Source organism: Oncorhynchus gorbuscha, linkage group LG24, assembly GCF_021184085.1.
Source record: "Oncorhynchus gorbuscha isolate QuinsamMale2020 ecotype Even-year linkage group LG24, OgorEven_v1.0, whole genome shotgun sequence".
In the NCBI taxonomy this organism is placed as follows: domain Eukaryota; kingdom Metazoa; phylum Chordata; class Actinopteri; order Salmoniformes; family Salmonidae; genus Oncorhynchus; species Oncorhynchus gorbuscha.
In genome coordinates, this window is record NC_060196.1 from 45,408,966 (window position 1) to 45,428,892 (window position 19,927).

At 44.5% G+C, this 19,927-nt stretch overlaps 1 protein-coding gene across 1 annotated transcript; it reads left to right on the forward strand.

Moving 5' to 3' along the window:
- Positions 1 to 16,233: 16,233 nt before the first annotated feature.
- LOC124012600 (hairy/enhancer-of-split related with YRPW motif protein 1-like) lies at positions 16,234 to 19,908 on the forward strand. The gene is made up of 5 exons (XM_046326399.1): positions 16,234 to 16,472; positions 16,687 to 16,762; positions 16,885 to 16,968; positions 17,200 to 17,281; positions 17,654 to 19,908. Exons 1-5 carry the CDS (start codon positions 16,387 to 16,389, stop codon positions 18,409 to 18,411), a joined length of 1,086 nt encoding a protein of 361 aa, XP_046182355.1. The 5' UTR covers positions 16,234 to 16,386; the 3' UTR covers positions 18,412 to 19,908.
- Positions 19,909 to 19,927: the final 19 nt, after the last annotated feature.

The following is a 19,927-nucleotide window of genomic DNA, read 5'->3' on the forward strand; positions in this document are numbered from 1 at the left end:
ATACAGGGTCGTAGTGTACATGCAAGTGTCTACATTTATACAGGGTAGTAGGGTACATGCAAGTGTCTACATTTATACAGGGTCGTAGGGTACATGCAAGTGTCTACATTTATATGGGGTCGTAGTGTACATGCAAGTGTCTGCATTTATAAGGGGTCGTAGTGAACATGCAAGTGTCTACATTTATACAGTGTCGTAGTGTACATGCAAGTGTCTACATTTATACAGGGTCGTAGGGTACATGCAAGTGTCTACATTTATACAGGGTCGTAGTGTACATGCAAGTGTCTACATTTATACAGGGTCGTAGTGTACATGCAAGTGTCTACATTTATACAGGGCCGTAGGGTACATGCAAGTGTCTACATTTATACAGGGTCGTAGGGTACATGCAAGTGTCTACATTTATAGAGGGTCGTAGGGTACATGCAAGTGTCTACATTTATACAGGGTCGTAGTGTACATGCAAGTGTCTACATTTATATGGGGTCGTAGTGTACATGCAAGTGTCTACATTTATAGAGGGTCGTAGTGTACATGCAAGTGTCTACAGTTATAGAGGGTCGAAGGGTACATGCAAGTGTCTACATTTATACAGGGTCGTAGTGTACATGCAAGTGTCTACATTTATACAGGGTCGTAGTGTACATGCAAGTGTCTACATTTATACAGGGTCGTAGGGTACATGCAAGTGTCTACATTTATACAGGGTCGTAGTGTACATGCAAGTGTCTACATTTATAGAGGGTCGTAGTGTACATGCAAGTGTCTACATTTATACAGGGTCGTAGGGTACATGCAAGTGTCTACATTTATACAGGGTCGTAGTGTACATGCAAGTGTCTACATTTATAGAGGGTCGTAGGGTACATGCAAGTGTCTGCATTTATAAGGGGTCGTAGTGAACATGCAAGTGTTTACATTTATACAGTGTCGTAGTGTACATGCAAGTGTCTACATTTATACAGGGTCGTAGGGTACATGCAAGTGTCTACATTTATACAGGGTCGTAGGGTACATGCAAGTGTCTACATTTATACAGGGTCGTAGTCTACATGCAAGTGTCTACATTTATAGAGGGTCGTGGTGTACATGCAGGTGTCTACATTTATACAGGGTCGTAGGGTACATGCAAGTGTCTACATTTATACAGGGTCGTAGGGTACATGCAAGTGTCTACATTTATACAGGGTCGTAGTGTACATGCAAGTGTCTACATTTATACAGGGTAGTAGGGTACATGCAAGTGTCTACATTTATACAGGGTCGTAGTGTACATGCAAGTGTCTACATTTATAGAGGGTCGTAGTGTACATGCAAGTGTCTACATTTATAGAAGGTCGTAGGGTACATGCAAGTGTCTACATTTATAGAGGGTCGTAATGTACATGCAAGTGTCTACATTTATACGGGGTCGTAGTGTACATGCAAGTATCTACATTTATAGAGGGTCGTAGTGTACATGCAAGTGTCTACATTTATAGAGGGTCGTAGGGTACATGCAAGTGTCTACATTTATACGGGTCGTAGTGTACATGCAAGTGTCTACATTTATAGAGGGTCGTAGGGTACATGCAAGTGTCTACATTTATACGGGGTCGTAGTGTACATGCAAGTGTCTACATTTATACAGGGTCGTAGGGTACATGCAAGTGTCCACATTTATACAGGGTCATAGTGTACATGCAAGTGTCTACATTTATAGAGGGTCGTAGGGTACATGCAAGTGTCTACATTTATACGGGGTCGTAGTGTACATGCAAGTGTCTACATTTATACAGGGTCGTAGTGTACATGCAAGTGTCTACATTTATACAGGGTCGTAGGGTACATGCAAGTGTCTACATTTATACAGGGTCGTAGGGTACATGCAAGTGTCTACATTTATACAGGGTCGTAGTGTACATGCAAGTGTCTACATTTATAGAGGGTCGTAGTGTACATGCAAGTGTGTGCTCATGTGCGTAGTATACCATCTTGAGCAAGTCAGAGTGTGTGTGTGCGTGTGTGTGTGTGTGTGTGTGTGTGTGTGTGTGTGTGTGTGTGTGTGTGTGTGTGTGTGTGTGTGTGTGTGTGTGTGTGTGTGTGTGTGTGTGTGTGTGTGTGTGTGTGTGTGTGTGTGTGTGTGTGTGTGTGGTGAAACAGCATGTGATGTTTTCAAGACATGTGCATGTCTGGGAGGATCTCATTATAAATTCTCTATATCAATTTTTTTTACATTTTTTAAAAGTTACACAACAATTATTTAATGTATCTTCAACAGAATGAATTCTGGGGAAAGAGTCTGGAAAGTCCCCTCTTTAAAAACATGTAGAGAATGTATCTGGTGCCATGAAAGACAAAAACATTATTTTTCATATGTGCTTATGAATTTATTAAGCAGGTCTGGTTGAGCGGGAACCTCTTCAGTCCCTGGGCTCCGGATGGAGGGGTGAGGGTGTGTGACCCCAGTATGTTTGGGTTTGTGCTGCCACGGGACCTTCTGAAAACAACCTGTCAGTGCTGTGTGTGTGTGTTTGTGTGTGCGCGTGTACGTGCATTTGTGTGTGTGTGTGTGTGCGCGTGCGTGCATGTGTTTCTTTGTGTGTCTATGCATGCGTGTGCCTGTCCACTGTGTTCCCTGTCAGACTAACAGCCAAATAAACAGTAATCAGGCTAACACAAACCTCACAGTGAGGCTCTCCATACTCTCTCACATCACTCACCAGCCCCTCCTGGCCCCTCCTGGCCCCGCCTGGCCCCTCTGAGCCCCTAGGCCCTGACTCAAAGCTATCAGACAAGGCATGAGTGGTATAATGGAGGTTTAGTGACAGGTTCTACATGACTGTGTGAGAAATGTCAGTGTTAACCTGCCTGTCACTGGTGTTACCCATATGACATAAGCCATGTTTACTTTGATCAGTTATCAGATTGTAAACTGTGAAGGTCATGAGGTCACAGAAATTAAACCTAAACAATCAATCAATCAAATGTATTTAGTGCTATACAGAAACAGAGCCTAAATCCCCAGAGAGCAAGCAATGTAGATGTAGAAGCATAATTCATGCGTGTGGGCCTCAAACTACCTTGGTACATGTTACAGGCAGATTCTACTACTTTATGTTGCTGGTGCTTTAATATTCCAGTGTTTTTTTTATTACACTTTTAGTGCTTTCTGGTTCTTTCTGGTGTTTTCAGACTTTTAGAATCTAGTGCTTTCTGGTTCTTTCTGGTGTTTTCGGATTATTTTAGAATCTAGTGCTTTCTGGTTCTTTCTGGTGTTTTCGGATTATTTTAGAATCTAGTGCTTTCTGGTTCTTTCTGGTGTTTTCGGATTCTTTTAGAATCTAGTGCTTTCTTGTTCTTTCTGGTGGTTTCAGACTTTTAGAATCTAGTGCTTTCTGGTTCTTTCTGGTGGTTTCAGACTTTTAGAATCTAGTGCTTTCTGGTTCTTTCTGGTGTTTTCGGATTATTTTAGAATCTAGTGCTTTCTGGTTCTTTCTGGTGTTTTCGGATTATTTTAGAATCTAGTGCTTTCTGGTTCTTTCTGGTGTTTTCGGATTCTTTTAGAATCTAGTGCTTTCTGGTTCTTTCTGGTGATTTCAGACTTTTAGAATCTAGTGCTTTCTGGTTCTTTCTGGTGGGTTCAGACTTTTAAAATCTAGTGCTTTCTGGTTCTTTCTGGTGGTTTCAGACTTTTAAAATCTAGTGCTTTCTGGTTCTTTCTGGTGGTTTCAGACTTTTAAAATCTAGTGCTTTCTGGTTCTTTCTGGTGGTTTCAGACTTTTAAAATCTAGTTCTTTCTGGTTCTTTCTGGTGGTTTCAGACTTTTAAAATCTAGTGCTTTCTGGTTCTTTCTGGTGGTTTCAGACTTTTAAAATCTAGTGCTTTCTGGTTCTTTCTGGTGGTTTCAGACTTTTAAAATCTAGTGCTTTCTGGTTCTTTTTCTAGTGCTTTCTGGTTCTTTCTGGTGGTTTCAGACTTTTAGAATCTAGTGTGTTCTTTCTGGTGTTTTGGATTCTTTTAGAATCTAGTCTTTCTGGTTCTTTCTGGTGTTTTCGGATTCTTTTAGAATCTAGTGCTTTCTGGTTCTTTCTGGTGGTTTCAGACTTTTAGAATCTAGTGCTTTCTGGTTCTTTCTGGTGTTTTTGGATTCTTTTAGAATCTAGTGCTTTCTGGTTCTTTCTGGTGGTTTCAGACTTTTAAAATCTAGTGCTTTCTGGTTCTTTCTGGTGGTTTCAGACTTTTAGAATCTAGTGCTTTCTGGTTCTTTCTGGTGTTTTCGGATTCTTTTAGAATCTAGTGCTTTCTGGTTCTTTCTGGTGGTTTCAGACTTTTAGAATCTAGTGCTTTCTGGTTCTTTCTGGTGTTTTCGGATTCTTTTAGAATCTAGTGCTTTCTGGTTCTTTCTGGTGTTTTCGGAATCTTTTAGACATGTCCAGTGTAATGCTTTAGCCACCCAGGTGCAATCGGTATTACAGCAAGTCAAGTGTACTTTAACACTACTAACCCAGCGCGCAGACAGCACCCTGTAAATGTGACAAACGAGAGTCAAGCGTGGAAATGCAATTACAGAGAGCAGATGACCCGGGCCACTGGGCCCCAATCCTAATTTTACACACGTTGCAGGGGTGGAAGGGGACAGGGGGGAATGGATTGGGTTAGAGGAGTAGGGTGGAGAGGGGTCTGTTTTACCATACTGACTGCAGGGGTTGTGATATGGGGTATTTGAGGGGTGGGCCCTTTTATTTGGTAGACACAGGTTTAAGAGTTCTCTGGTAGTTTGCCTTGTAACCTGTTGACAGCTTTATGTCATGCAGAGCTGAACAGGGATGTGCAGTTGCTCAGTGTGATCAAACCCCCATAGCTGCACATGTCTACTCTCTACCCTCTACTGGAGAGCAGCATGTTCACCAGAGAAACCAAGCAGCCAGCAGGGAGGGAGAAACAGTTCAGAGTGAAGTGTGTAAGGCCTATATGCACTTACATTAGACGTGAAGGATGTTGTCTTAAAAGCAGTGTTTTAATATACAGCACTGTTCTGTATGACGCCAACAGGCATTAGATTAATAACAAAACAAATTGATATGATTGACGATTGTTCCAGAATGTTTCTTTAAATGGTCTTAGAAGGGGATGCAGACAAAGGAGCTTAAAACAGATTCCAGAGAGATTGACTAGACGTTCTGGTCTGAAGCTACTGTAATTAGGGTCAGGATAGCAACATTGATGTGGTTGTATCATAACAATCCTAGCAGACAGTCATGGCTTATAGACGGGAGCACCAGGAGAGCACCAGGAGATCACCAGACAGACAGAACAAGATGAAAGAAGAATAACCGTTCCTGCCCTTCAGGCTCGCACTCTCTCTCTCTCTCTCTCTCTCTCTCTCTCTCTCTCTCTCTCTCTCTCGCTCGCTCTCTCTCTCTCTCTCTCTCTCTCTCTCTCTCTCTCTCTCTCTCTCTCTCTCTCTCTCTCTCTCTCTCGCTCTCACTCTCACTCTCTCTCGCTCTCTCTTTCTCTTGCTCTCGCTCTCTCTCTCTCTCTCTCGCTCTCACTCTCTCTCTCTCTCTCTCTCTCTCTCTCTCTCTCTCTCTCTCTCTCTCTCTCTCTCTCTCTCTCTCTCTCTCTCTCTCTCTCTCTCTCTATTTCTCTTGCTCTCTCGCTCTCTCTCTTCCTCTCTTCTCTCTCTCTCTCTCTCTCTCTCTCTCTCTCTCTCTCTCTCTCTCTCTCTCTCTCTCTCTCTCTCTCTCTCTCTCTCTTGCTCTCGCTCTCTCTCACTCTCTCTCGCTCTCTCTTTCTCTTGCTCTCGCTCTCTCTCTCACTCTCACTCTCTCTCGCTCTCGCTCTCACTCTCTCTCTCTCTCTCTCTCTCTCTCTCTCTCTCTCTCTCTCTCTCTCTCTCTCTCTCTCTCTCTCTATTTCTCTTGCTCTCGCTCGCTCTCTCTCTTCCTCTCTCTCTCTCTCTCTCTCTCTCTCTCTCTCTCTCTCTCTCTCTCTCTCTCTCTCTCTCTCTCTCTCTCTCTCTCTCTCTCTCTCTCTCGCTCTCTCTCTGTCTCTCTCTCACTCTCTCTCTCTCTGTGTCTCTACCTATTTCTTTTCCCCCCTTCCCTCTGTCAGCATCTCCTTCTCCTCCATTCCAGACAGATAGACAGTCCCCTCACGGTCACGGCGGCGAACCACAACATGCAGAGGGTTTGCCTTTTCCGGTTGCATCTGCTACCCTGGTCCTGCACCGATCCTGTCCCGGTCCCAGCCCCTGAAGGCATATATTTCATGGGATCACACAAGCAGTGATGGTTCTCAGCCATACCAGTGAGAAGGAGGATGTGGAGGGGCTTTCACGCAACCTGGCTTCTGACCTCCCCATCATTACCAGGGTCAGGGGGCTGCAGGGGGGCCCACAGCCTTCCATGGGGGCTGCTCTCTCCCAGGCTGCCACGCATCAAAAGGCCATTTAGTCAGGCCAAATGTCAAACACTAGCATGTTTTGATCGTAGAGTCGTTATCAAATTAGGCGATGAGTGAGAACGGGTGGGAGAGTGTGTGTGTGTGTGTGTGTGTGTGTGTGTGTGTGTGTGTGTGTGTGTGTGTGTGTGTGTGTGTGTGTGTGTGTGTGTGTGTGTGTGTGTGTGTGTGTGTGTGTGTGTGTGTGTGTGTGTGTGTGTGTGTGTGGTGTCTGAGAGTACTGGGAGTAGTACTGGTAACACAGCAGCAATTTTTCTGGAAATTTAATTATAGCGGTGTAGTAAAAATAACACAATGAAGGTATTCAAAGATGCAACTAAATTCTAAATTCTAAAATGTATTCCAAATACGCTTTTGCCTCAAATGACTTCACCACCAATACATCAGATTGGATTGCGTTTGATCTATCAACATGTCAGTCAAAGTGCTAAAATGAACACGGACAATCCAGTCTTTTGCTCATTGCCCTATCCCTCACACATACAGATCCAGTCTTTTGCTCATTGCCCTATCCCTCACACATACAGATCCAGTCTTTTGCTCATTGCCCTAGCCCTCACACATACAGATCCAGTCTTTTGCTCATTGCCCTAGCCCTCACACATACAGATCCAGTCTTTTGCTCATTGCCCTAGCCCTCACACATACAGATCCAGTCTTTTGCTCATTGCCCTATCCCTCACACATACAGATCCAGTCTTTTGCTCATTGTCCTAGCCCTCACACATACAGATCCAGTCTTTTGCTCATTGCCCTATCCCTCACACATACAGATCCAGTCTTTTGCTCATTGCCCTAGCCCTCACACATACAGATCCAGTCTTTTGCTCATTGCCCTATCCCTCACACATACAGATCCAGTGTTTTGCTCATTGCCCTAGCCCTCACACATACAGATCCAGTCTTTTGCTCATTGCCCTATCCCTCACACATACAGATCCAGTCTTTTGCTCATTGCCCTATCCCTCACACATACAGATCCAGTCTTTTGCTCATTGCCCTATCCCTCACACATACAGATCCAGTCTTTTGCTCATTGCCCTATCCCTCACACATACAGATCAAGTCTTTTGCTCATTGCCCTAGCCCTCACACATACAGATCCAGTCTTTTGCTCATTGTCCTAGCCCTCACACATACAGATCCAGTCTTTTGCTCATTGCCCTAGCCCTCACACATACAGATCCAGTCTTTTGCTCATTGTCCTAGCCCTCACACATACAGATCCAGTCTTTTGCTCATTGCCCTAGCCCTCACACATACAGATCCAGTCTTTTGCTCATTGTCCTAGCCCTCACACATACAGATCCAGTCTTTTGCTCATTGCCCTATCCCTCACACATACAGATCCAGTGTTTTGCTCATTGTCCTAGCCCTCACACATACAGATCCAGTCTTTTGCTCATTGCCCTATCCCTCACACATACAGATCCAGTCTTTTGCTCATTGCCCTATCCCTCACACATACAGATCCAGTCTTTTGCTCATTGCCCTATCCCTCACACATACAGATCCAGTGTTTTGCTCATTGCCCTAGCCCTCACACATACAGATCCAGTCTTTTGCTCATTGCCCTAGCCCTCACACATACAGATAAATCAATCACATGTATTTATAAAGCCCTTCTTACATCAACTGATGTCACAAAGTGCTGTACAGAAACCCAGCCTAAAACCCCAAACAGGCAATGCTGGTGTAGAAGCACGGTGGCTAGGAAAAACTCCCTAGAAAGGCCAGAACCTAGGAAGAAACCTAGAGAGGAATCAAGCTATGAGGGGTGGCCAGTCCTCTTCTGGCTGTGCCGGGTGGAGATCATAACAGAACATGGCCAAGATGTTAAAATGTTCATAGATGACCAACAGGGTCAAATAATAATAATCACAGTGGTTGTTGAGGGTGCAACAGGTCAGTACCTCAGGAGTAAATGTCAATTGGCTTTTCATAGCCGATCATTAAGAGTATCTCTACAGCTCCTGCTGTCTCTAGAGTTGAAAACAGCAGGTCTGAGACAGGTAGCACGTCCAGTGAACAGGTCAGGGTTCCATAGTCGCAGGCAGAACAGTTCAAACTGGAGCAATAGCACGGCCAGGTGGACTTGAGACAGCAAGCAGTCATCAGGCCAGGTAGTCCTGAGGCATGGTCCTAGGGCTCAGGTCCTCCGAGAGAGAGAAAGAGAGAAAGAAAGAGAGAACATTAGAGAGAGCATACTTAAATTCACACAGGATTCTGGATAAGACAGGAGAAGTACTCCAGATATAACAGACTGACCTTAGCCCACCGACACATCAACTACTGCAGCATAAATACTGAAGGCTGAGACAGGAGGGGTCGGGAGACACTGTGGCCCTGTCCAGATCAGTCTGTTGCTCATTGCCCTAGCCATCAAACATACAGATCAATCTTTTGCTCATTGCCCTAACTCTCAAACATACAGATCAGTCTTTTGCTCATTACCCTAGCTCTCAAACATACAGATCAGTCTATTGCTCATTACCCTATCTCTCAAACATACAGATAAGTATTTTGCTATTTGCCCTATCCATCAAACATACAGATCAGTCTATTGCTCATTGCCCTAGCCATGAATCATACAGATCAGTCTATTGCTCATTGCCCTAGCCATGAATCATACAGATCAGTCTATTGCTCATTGCCCTAGCCATGAATCATACAGATCAGTCTATTGCTCATTGCCCTAGCCATGAATCATACAGATCAGTATTTGCTCATTGCCCTAGCTCTCAAACATACAGATCAGTATTTTGCTCATTGCCCTAGCTATCAAACATACAGATCAGTCTATTGCTCATTGCCCTAGCTCTCAAACATACAGATCAGTCTATTGCTCATTGCCCTAGCCATGAATCATACAGATCAGTATTTTGCTCAGTGCCCTAGCTCTCAAACATACAGATCAGTCTTTTGCTCATTGCCCTAGCTCTCAAACATACAGATCAGTCTTTTGCTCATTGCCCTAGCTCTCAATCATACAGATCAGTATTTTGCTCAGTGCCCTAGCTCTCAAACATACAGATCAGTCTATTGCTCAGTGCCCTAGCTCTCAAACATACAGATCAGTCTTTTGCTCATTGCCCTAGCTCTCAAACATACAGATCAGTCTATTGCTCAGTGCCCTAGCTCTCAAACATACAGCTCAGTCTATTGCTCATTGCCCTAGCTCTCAAACATACAGATCAGTCTATTGCTCATTGCCCTAGCTCTCAAACATACAGCTCAGTCTATTGCTCATTGCCCTAGCCGTTAATCATACAGACCAGTCTTTGGCTCATTGCCCTAGCTCTCAAACATACAGATCAGTCTATTGCTCATTGCCCTAACTCTCAAACATACAGCTCAGTCTATTGCTCATTGCCCTAGCCGTTAATCATACAGACCAGTCTTTGGCTCATTGCCCTAGCTCTCAAACATACAGCTCAGTCTATTGCTCATTGCCCTAGCCGTTAATCATACAGACCAGTCTTTGGCTCAATGTCCTAGCCCTCAAACATATAGATCAGTCTATTGCTCATTGCCCTAGCTCTCAAACATACAGCTCAGTCTATTGCTCATTGCCCTAGCCGTTAATCATACAGACCAGTCTTTGGCTCAATGCCCTATCCATGAATCATACAGATCAGTCTTTGGCTCAATGTCCTAGCCCTCAAACATATAGATCAGTCTTTGGCTCAATGCCCTAGCCCTCAAACATATAGATCAGTCTTTGGCTCAATGCCCTAGCCCTCAAACATATAGATCAGTCTTTGGCTCAATGCCCTAGCCCTCAAACATATAGATCAGTCTTTGGCTCAATGCCCTAGCCCTCAAACATATAGATCAGTCTTTTGTTGATGAGAATATAAAGTGGAAAAGCAAACTTTTAGCTTATTTAAGGTTTAAAAAGGATACTAATTTCCACTTCAACATGTCAGACATAATTTTCCCTAAAAAACAATGTATAAATCCCTACAAAAAATGGCCATTAATTATAATCCACATAATAGATGGGTCAGCTAAAAACGACACGAAAATGAAGTGCACGCTTCCATGGAGCAGAAGTAAGCGTGTTGTGATTCTGGGTGGCCAGATTTCTAGCAAGAATGACACTGCCATGTGAGGAATCATAAGTGGCTTGTTTCAGCATGTTTCATCATGTTATTGATACCATGTTTTGTTTTGACTGATTTCATGTCAATGCAAATATGGCTAAAATTCGCTGGCTAGCTAACCAACAACTGTAACAATGTATTTGAGAGACAACAAGTGTTCATTCTGCAAATGTATTTATGTTTTCAATAAACATGGAGAAGAAATATAGCTTACATGTTATCAAAAGTCTAAGACAACCCTGTCTGTTTTTCCCCATTGTTGAGCACGCTTCGGTTTTGTTGCTAACCAACGAACCCGTCTATAATTCATATATCCTGTTGCTGCAGGATTATTTTCCTGCTGTAGCAAACTGGCTCAAATTAAGGTCCTACATTTGTACCTCCGGTCCCCCAAACCAGACAAGAGATGAAAGAACCCCCCTCCCAAGGGGAGAGTCTGTGGTATCTATGCATCATGGCCACCCACCAGGAGTCAGACATGACTCAGGCCAAACCTGTCGACCCACTTCCTCGACTAGAAACCCCCTCCAGCACAACACATATGAAGGCGTCTGGGAAGAGGCTGCCGCAGTTGCATATTTATAAGAGGGACCGTTCTAAAATCAACAAGCACATTCAAATATTTCTGGGAAATAATGAAAATGTAAAAAGTGAAGCATTGTGTTCTCATTGGACAAACTTTGGCATCGTACACCTTTTTTAAGGGTACTAACGGCCATGTTAAATGTGTTAATAATAATGCTGCATTTATAATCTGTTTCTAACGTAGTTTCATCCAACAAGTGGATCCAACAAGAGGCCGTTATGATGCTGCATTGAAAATACAGTTGCAGTCAGAAGTTTACATACACCTTAGCCAAGTACATTTAGCCAAACTCAGTTTTTCACAATTGCTGACATTTAATCCTAGTAACAATTCCCTGTCTTTTGTCAGTTAGGATCACCACTCTATTTTAAGAATGTGAAATGTCAGAATAATAGTAGAGAGAATGATTTACTTCAGGGTTATTTCTTTCATCACATTCCCAGTGGGTCAGAAATTTACATACACTCAATTAGTGTTTGCTAGCATTGCCTTTAAACTGTTTTACTTGGGTCAAACTTTTTGGGTAGCCTTCCACAAGCTTCCCACAATAAGTTGGGTGAATTTTGGACCATTCCTCCTGACAGAGCTGGTGTAACCGAGTCACGTTTGTAGGCCTCCTTGCTCGCACGTGCTTTTTCAGTTCTGCCCACAAATGTTCTATTGGATTGAGGTCAGGTCTTTGTGATGGCCACTCCAATACCTTGACTTTGTTGTCCTTAAGCCCTTTTGCCACAACTTTGGAAGTATGCTTGGGGTCATTGTCCATTTGGAAGACACATTTGCGACCAAGCTTTAACTTCCTGACAGATGTCTTGAGATGCTGCTTTAATATATCCACATCATTTCCCTTCCACATGATGCAATCTATTCTGTGAAGTGCACCAGTCCCTCCTGCAGCAAATCACCCCCACAACATGATACTACCACCCCCGTGCTTCACTGTTGGGATGATGTTCTTCGGCTTGCTAGCCTCCCCCTTTTTTCTCCAAACATAATGATGGTCATTATGGCCAAGCAGTTCTATTTTTGTTTCATCAGACCAGAGGACATTTCTCCAAAAAGTATGATCTTTGTCCCCATGTGCAGTTGCAAACCGTAGTCTGGCTTTTTCATGGCGGTTTTGGAGGAGTGGCTTCTTCCTTGCTGAGCGGCCTCTCAGGTTATGTCGATTTGGACTCGTTTTACTGTGGACATAGATACTTTTGTACCTGTTTCCTCCAGCATCTTCACAAGGTCCTTTGCTGTTGTTTTGGGATTGATTTGCACTTTTTGCACCAAAGTACGTTAATCTCTAGGAGACAGAACGCATCTCCTTCCTGAGCGGTATGCCGGCTGCGTGGTCCCATGGTGTTTATACTTGCGTACTAATGTTTGTACAGATGAACATGGTACCTTCCGGCGTTTGTAATTGCTCCCAAGGATGAACCAGACTTGTGGGGGTCTACAATTTTTGGCTGATTTCTTTTGATTTTTCCATGATGTCAAGCAAAGAGGCACTGAGTTTAAAGGTAGGCCTTGAAATGCATCCACAGGTACACCTCTAATTGACTCAAATTATGTCAATTAGCCTATCAGAAGCTTCTAAAGCCATGACATCATTTTCTGGAATTTTCCAAGATGTTTAAAGAAACCGTCAACTTAGTGTATGTAAACTTCTGACCCACTGGAATTGTCATACAGTGAATTATAAGTGAAATAATCTGTCTGTAAACAATTGTTGGACTTGTGACTTGTGTCATGCACAAAGTAGAAGTCCTAACCGACTTGCCAAAACTATAGTTTGTTAACAAGACATTTGTGGAGTTGTTGAAAAACAAGTTTTAATGACTCCAACCTAAGTGTATGTTAACTTCTGACTTCAACTGTACATGCCAATGGGAAGTGATCCTCTTGACTTCAGTCTGTCAAAACTGGGGCTGGCATAAATATGGGGTGTGGTAGGTTGACAATGAAAGACAGAGGTGGCTCTAGAACCCTTCCCTTGGGGGAAGGAGACAACGTGAGAATTGGCATGGGTGTCAATGGGTTACCACTTGAACACATCCTCCAAAGGCATTGTGTGTTAGTGTGTATGTGTGTGTCTGTGTTTGTGCATGTGTATGTAGATGACCAGACAAACAATGCCCCCCCTACCCCACCCCCCACACACACACACACACACACAATGAGCGGTTGTCACACACGTCTCAGGCAGAATTAGCCAGTGCTTCCTCTCCCAGTGAGTGGAGACAAAGCTAGCCTTTCCTCTGTGAAACTTAATGCACAGAGGTTATTTATAAACAATAACATGTGGTCTCCACTGGTCCTTGTGACTGAAGAATGACGTGTCGGCTTGTTCATTGTTTCCATCAGGGAACATCTGTCTGGACTCCGAAGGGCCTCACGCCGTTGTTCGACATCTTATCCCATGTCGGTTAGAGAGCCTGTGTGTGAGGAAGAGCCCTCAGAGACGGAGGCTATTAGACGAGGCAGACAAAGTAGTGTATTAAAAGAAATAGAGGGCCATTTCAGAAGCTCCCCCATTTATTCCTCTGGGGCCTCAGAGAGAGTGCAGAGGCATCCATTTATTCCTCTGGGGCATCAGAGAGAGTCCAGATGCATCCATTTATTCCTCTGGGGCCTCAGAGAGAGTCCAGAGGCATCCATTTATTCCTCTGGGGCCTCAGAGAGAGTCCAGAGGCATCCATTTATTCCTCTGGGGCCTCAGAGAGAGTCCAGAGGCATCCATTTATTCCTCTGGGGCCTCAGAGAGAGTCCAGAGGCATCCATTTATTCCTCTGGGGCCTCAGAGAGAGTCCAGAGGCATCCATTTATTCCTCTGGAGCCTCAGAGAGAGTCCAGAGGCATCCATTTATTTGGGCCCGGGGGACTTGTGGCTTGTAAATGAAGTCAGATGATTTCTTGATTATTGTCTGTTTGTTGCAAACTCAAAGAAATCAGTCAAAGAGAGTTGAGAAAAAGGAGGATCTGTGAAGAAGGATTTTCTTTTGAATTGAACTGATCCTTCAGACGCTTCATGTATCAATTAACACCTCCTGGAATAATAACATTATGACATTTGAGTAATAAACTCCTGGAGTAAACTACACCGTGGCTATGTGTGTCAGACAGTCGGATGACCTACAACCTCAAGACAACCACACAGCGACTGTGTGTGTAGTCTAAACTGTCAGAGGACACAAACCCCCAAGCCAACATGAAATAAGACTGTTTGAGCTTCAGTCTGATTGGCAAGCGCAGGGGGGTTGAGGGAAATAATGTTGTGTCACAGCCACTACCTTGGCTGGATGTGTGTGTGTGTGTGTGTGTGTGTGTGTGTGTGTGTGTGTGTGTGTGTGTGTGTGTGTGTGTGTGTGTGTGTGTGTGTGTGTGTGTGTGTGTGTGTGTGTGTGCGTGTGCGTGTGTGTGCGTGTGTGTGTGTGTGCGTGCGCGCGCGTGCGTGTGTGTGTGTCTGTGTGTGTGTGTGCATGCGTGCGTGCGCCTCGGTTACCTTCAAAGGCAGCCCTCTGAAAGGCACTAATCACAACATGTGATGAGCCTGGAGAACAAAGACAACAGGCAGAAAATAACAGCAGCGTGGGAACCATCAGTGAATTTGAAATACAACAGGGAGAGAACGAAGCCCCCCATCCCACCCACCCTCCGAGTCACAGCCCGCCAAGCCTGCCTGCCTGTTGCCACACTAACAATCAGCAGCAGAATGTGGAAGTGTGTGTGTGTGTGTGTGTGTGTGTGTGTGTGTGTGTGTGTGTGTGTGTGTGTGTGTGTGTGTGTGTGTGTGTGTGTGTGTGTGTGTGTGTGTGTGTGTGTGTGTGTGTGTGTGCGTGTGCGTGTGTGTGTGTGCGTGCGTGCGTGTGCGTGTGTGTGTGCACGTATATGTTTGTGTCCCCCTGCCACGCCAACAATCAGCAGGCAGCAGAAAGGTGGGAGTGTGTGGGAATGCGTCTGTCTGTGTCATGTCTGAACTCGAGGCTAGCTGGCTGAAGGCAGCAATAACAACAACATGAAAACAGCCCTAAGAGCTTCCTCTCATTCATGTTTCTTACCAAGGCAGCTCCTCTCCTGGCCTGATGACTATTATGCATGCTGCTGACTAGGGTTATTAGAGATAAGGATCAGGGATTCATAGACTGTCTCAGAATAGGATTTCTGATCTAGGATCAGTTTTGCCTTTCAGATCATAATGAGTAAGATTATATGGACAAGGGTCAGGGGGCAAACACTGCTGATGTACTGTATGGTCCTCTCACGTGTGTGTGTGTGTGTGTGTGTGTGTGTGTGTGTGTGTGTGTGTGTGTGTGTGTGTGTGTGTGTGTGTGTGTGTGTGTGTGTGTGTGTGTGTGTGTGTGTGTGTGTGTGTGTGTGTGTGTGTGTGTGTGTGTGTATGACTCATGAACACAGGTCAAAAGGATCAGCAAGAGCTTAATCTGCGTGTCACATGAGGAGAGGGGATATACAAACACACACAACAATGTCTGTCAAATGATTTGGGAGTGTGGCCATTATTGGGACCCAGAGAGGGTGTGGTGTGGTGATGACACACTGGAGAAGCTGGCCTCCTTTAATTGCATTATGCCTTTTGTGTGGCAAAGTCCTCATCCTCTCCAGTCCCTAAAGCATCTTTACCGTGCATCATGTCCGCTATGGGTAAGATTAGACTTCATAGTTTCCTCTTGAACACTGGCTGTCCTTTAGATGAGTTAGTATTGGATTACAGGTTCACACGCTCGCCTCTAGACCGCCCGTCGCCCCGACCAATTGCCCCATTCATTTCAAACGCCGGAGACTGCCGTCGCCCCTGATTGGTTATCAGCGTTGGGCTAAGAAACTTTCCCACGGCAAGCGCGTGGTGACAGCAGGCCAGCCACTCCTCACAACCGGGACAGACAGCCACAGTACTCGGGAGGGGAGGGGGGTTGACAGTCACGGACCGAAAGTCTATTGGACCCCTGTCAAAATCATTCAAAGGAGTGGGGCGTGTTTAGGCCGTAGAGTTTCCTTGCAACTGTGCTGTCACTCAAACCATAGCTGACTTCTAATTGGCTAGTTATGGTGCAATGCCAAGCCCCTTCTGGCTGGCAGTGATGTAGAAATGATACCGTGGGAAAGCTGGGTCCTTCAAACGGATGAGCTCGACGCATAGCTGATAGACGCACAGCTGATAGACGCACAGAGAGTCGGAGAATTGAAAGACTTGGACCATACTGTATTGTACTCTGAACGAAGGAAACACAACAGCGGATAAAAATGAAAAGGAATCACGATTTTAGCTCCTCGGACAGCGAGCTGGACGAGAACATTGAGGTTGAGAAGGAGAGTGCCGATGAAAATGGGTAAGATTGTGTCCAATATTTTCGTTTCATTGAATTATTATTATATGTTCCGAACCTACGTTTCAAGGGTCTTACTCCTGCATTGCTTTGATATTGTTTATAAGAAAAGACGTGCAAAAATGTTAAAATATATTTAGCAATTTGGTCATTTCCGAGGCCGGATGTGCGTTAGTAACGCACATTAATACAATAATTGAATGTGTTGTTCTTTCAGGAACATGAGTTCTCCCCTTGGGCCGATGTCTCCAGCAACAAAAACTCAAGTGAATGCGAGGAAGCGCCGTCGAGGAGTGAGTACATTTCTTGTTAGAATGGTCGTGCGTAAAAGTGTGTAATACGCACGTTTTTACACCAACTAAATTCTCAATTTTTTTCAGTGACTGAATGTTCCAATCGCTTATCTCTCCTACAGATCATTGAAAAACGTCGCCGTGACAGAATCAACAACAGCCTCACCGAGCTGCGCAGACTGGTCCCTAGCGCGTTCGAGAAACAGGTAAAATCCGATCCCTGTGTCATGCGTAAAACAATCGCCCTATCAAAACGTTTGACAGGATACGTCAACGTGCTTTGAACTGGTAGAGAACAGTTAAAGTTTATTAACCTTCCACATGTTTTAAGAAAATAACGAATAGTAATTTCCAGTATATATCTTTAATGATTTAAACGATATTCAATACCTTTTTATTCGTTTAATTAATGTGTCTTCTGTCCCGAAATCCTTCAGGGTTCAGCTAAACTGGAGAAAGCAGAGATTCTGCAGATGACGGTGGATCATCTGAAGATGCTTCATGCTGCTGGAGGAAAAGGTGTGGTGGAGTCGTTTGTACTACAATAAATTACCATAATACAATAATTACTGTATCATGAAAGGAAACAATATTTTTGAACTGACATAATATTGATTGACTGTAAAGTTATTGATTTGTATAATATCTTTCTCTTCACTGAGTTGTTCTGTAAACTCAAGCTATGTGCATCTCATTAAATATTTTAATAAGTCCGGCAGGCATAGCACAAGACACCTGCTTTAGTTTCTTTGCTAACTTTAACTATCTTCCTGACTTGTCACACTCATTTTTATTAGTAGACTTCAGTAGACTTCCTTTATTCCTGCTGCTTGTTTGGTGGTATTGTCTGAAAACACTTAATTAACCCTGCTTCTCCCCTCTCCCTTCCAGGTTACTTTGATGCCCATGTCCTGGCCTCGGACTACCGGGGTCTAGGTTTCAGGGAATGTCTGGCTGAGACGGCCCGCTACCTGAGCATTATGGAAGGCCTGGACAGCACTGACCCCCTGCGGATCCGCCTGGTTTCCCACCTGAACAGCTACGCCTCCCAGAGAGAGGCCCACTCCGTCTCTGTGTCTGGACTGGGCCACCTGGCATGGGGCTCGGCCTTTGGGTCTCCCCCCTCCGCTCACCTGGCCCACCACCTCCTCCTCCAGCAGCAGCACCATCAACACCAGCAGGGGGCGACATTACCGTTACCACGCAGCGCCTCCAACAGCTCTCCGTCATCCTCCTCTTCTACTTCTTCTTCATCCTCTTCTTCCTCCTCCTCGCCGATAGAGAGAGAGCCTCGCTCCTCGCCCCATGGCCATGCTCCCAGCAGGCTTAGCGGTGCCACCCCCCTCTCTGAGCACAGTCACGCCCAGGGGGGTCCTCTCCGTGTCCCCCCCAGTGCTGCCCCCCTTCCCCCAGGGCTGAACCTCACCGTGACCTCCACAGCCGCCGCTGCAGCCGCTGCAGCCTCCAAGCTCTCCCCTCCCCTCTCCCTGTCCTCCCTCTCCACCCTATCGGCGTTCCCCTTCCCCTTCAGTGCCTTTCCCCTGCTGTCCCCCGGCACCCTCAGCCCCCCCGTCCACACCCCTTCCAGCCAAGCCAGCCTGGGGAAGCAGCCTTACCGGCCCTGGGGTATGGAGATAGGGGCTTTCTGAACAATCTTTAACCCCCCTCCACACTGACTAAACTGACCAAGTAGATGGCTAGAGAGTGCACCATCACTACGAACTGAACAGAACTCACCAGCTGAGCTGGACCTTTCCATGGCCAAGAAGATGTTGTTTTTCTATCATACCATATCAACATTCTATAAAGGAGATAGCTATAGGAATACCATTTTTTATTTTCCTAGAAATTGTGTTTTTCTATGATGTTGACGAAAGAGGGAAACAATTACAAGAGAGCAAACAAAGTGAATGTTTAATTAACAATATTGAGTTATCTATGTGTTGTCTGTTAATGGGCTTTGCTTCTCCTCCCATAGTGTGTTCAGCCTGTAAGGGGAAAATTTCACAGATGGTCAGGCTGTCAATCAGTCGCCCATCATGTTCTCAGCCAAATTGTCCCCTTTGTTTTCCCATTGAGCCCTGGACTGTACTTGTATCTCCCAGAGAGAGGGAGCGAGCGAGAGAGAGGGAGAGAGAGAGGCATGGAGAGGGAGGTCTTGTTGGTGCCCTTTTTATGACATTTTATTGACTGGAAGAACTAAAACCAGGTGTTTGTTTGACTGTTAGAATTTATCCGGAACCCTCTTGTTTTCCATTCGTTTGATTTGCATTCTCTGTGTGAGTTTCTATCGCAGCAAAATCTCTCTGAAGTTATGTATTTACGGTCATGAGTCAAGGGTGAGGACAACAAAGAGTTAATGTCCTTAGACGTGATGTTTACAGAGGTCACAAGACCCTATATTTCTGATTGTTAGCAGATTGCAGTCAAAAAGTGGTAGCTGTACAATTGTTTAACATTAAACAACATACTGTCATAGCGAGCTGAGCAGGCAGCTATTGAGATGTATGGAACCAATTGGAATTGGTGTAATAAAAAAATGCAATGCTTTTTCAAAGAATTACAATACTAGTTGGTCTGAGACTTGCAACAAAAATTCTTTACACTCCTTTGCATTCAATTCTATTATATGATCCATAAAAAGTGCTGGAGGCGTGACACTCTTCTCAATTAAAACATGTCTTTTTTTAATGAATTAATAGGCAAATGATCATATATCATTTTCAAACATAGATGCCAATAGGAACAATCGCTCAAACACTGCAGTATCCCTGTACCTCTATATAGTCATTGCTCAGAGGTATCTAGACTACGTATATCCCCTATACGGTCCAATTCTAGATTGTTTCCGACCATATCTCTGTGGATTCTATGGCGAGTCTGTGACAGTAATAGCATCCCCTCTTGTAAAGATGTGTATTTTTACCAAACCTCAAAAGTGATTTTGTCATAAGTGTTTTGTATAAAAAAAAGCGCTGATAAATCAGATTTCTCAGCTATCTAATAATGATATACTGTGTGTATACATGTACACTAGAGATGGGATGTATGTAAAGAGAGAGTGCTGGGATGGCATGTGAGGTACTCTATTCCGTCCTTCACTTATCTATCTGTGTGACTTATCTGCAATAAAAAGCTATGAGAAAATGAAATCCATTGTTTGCT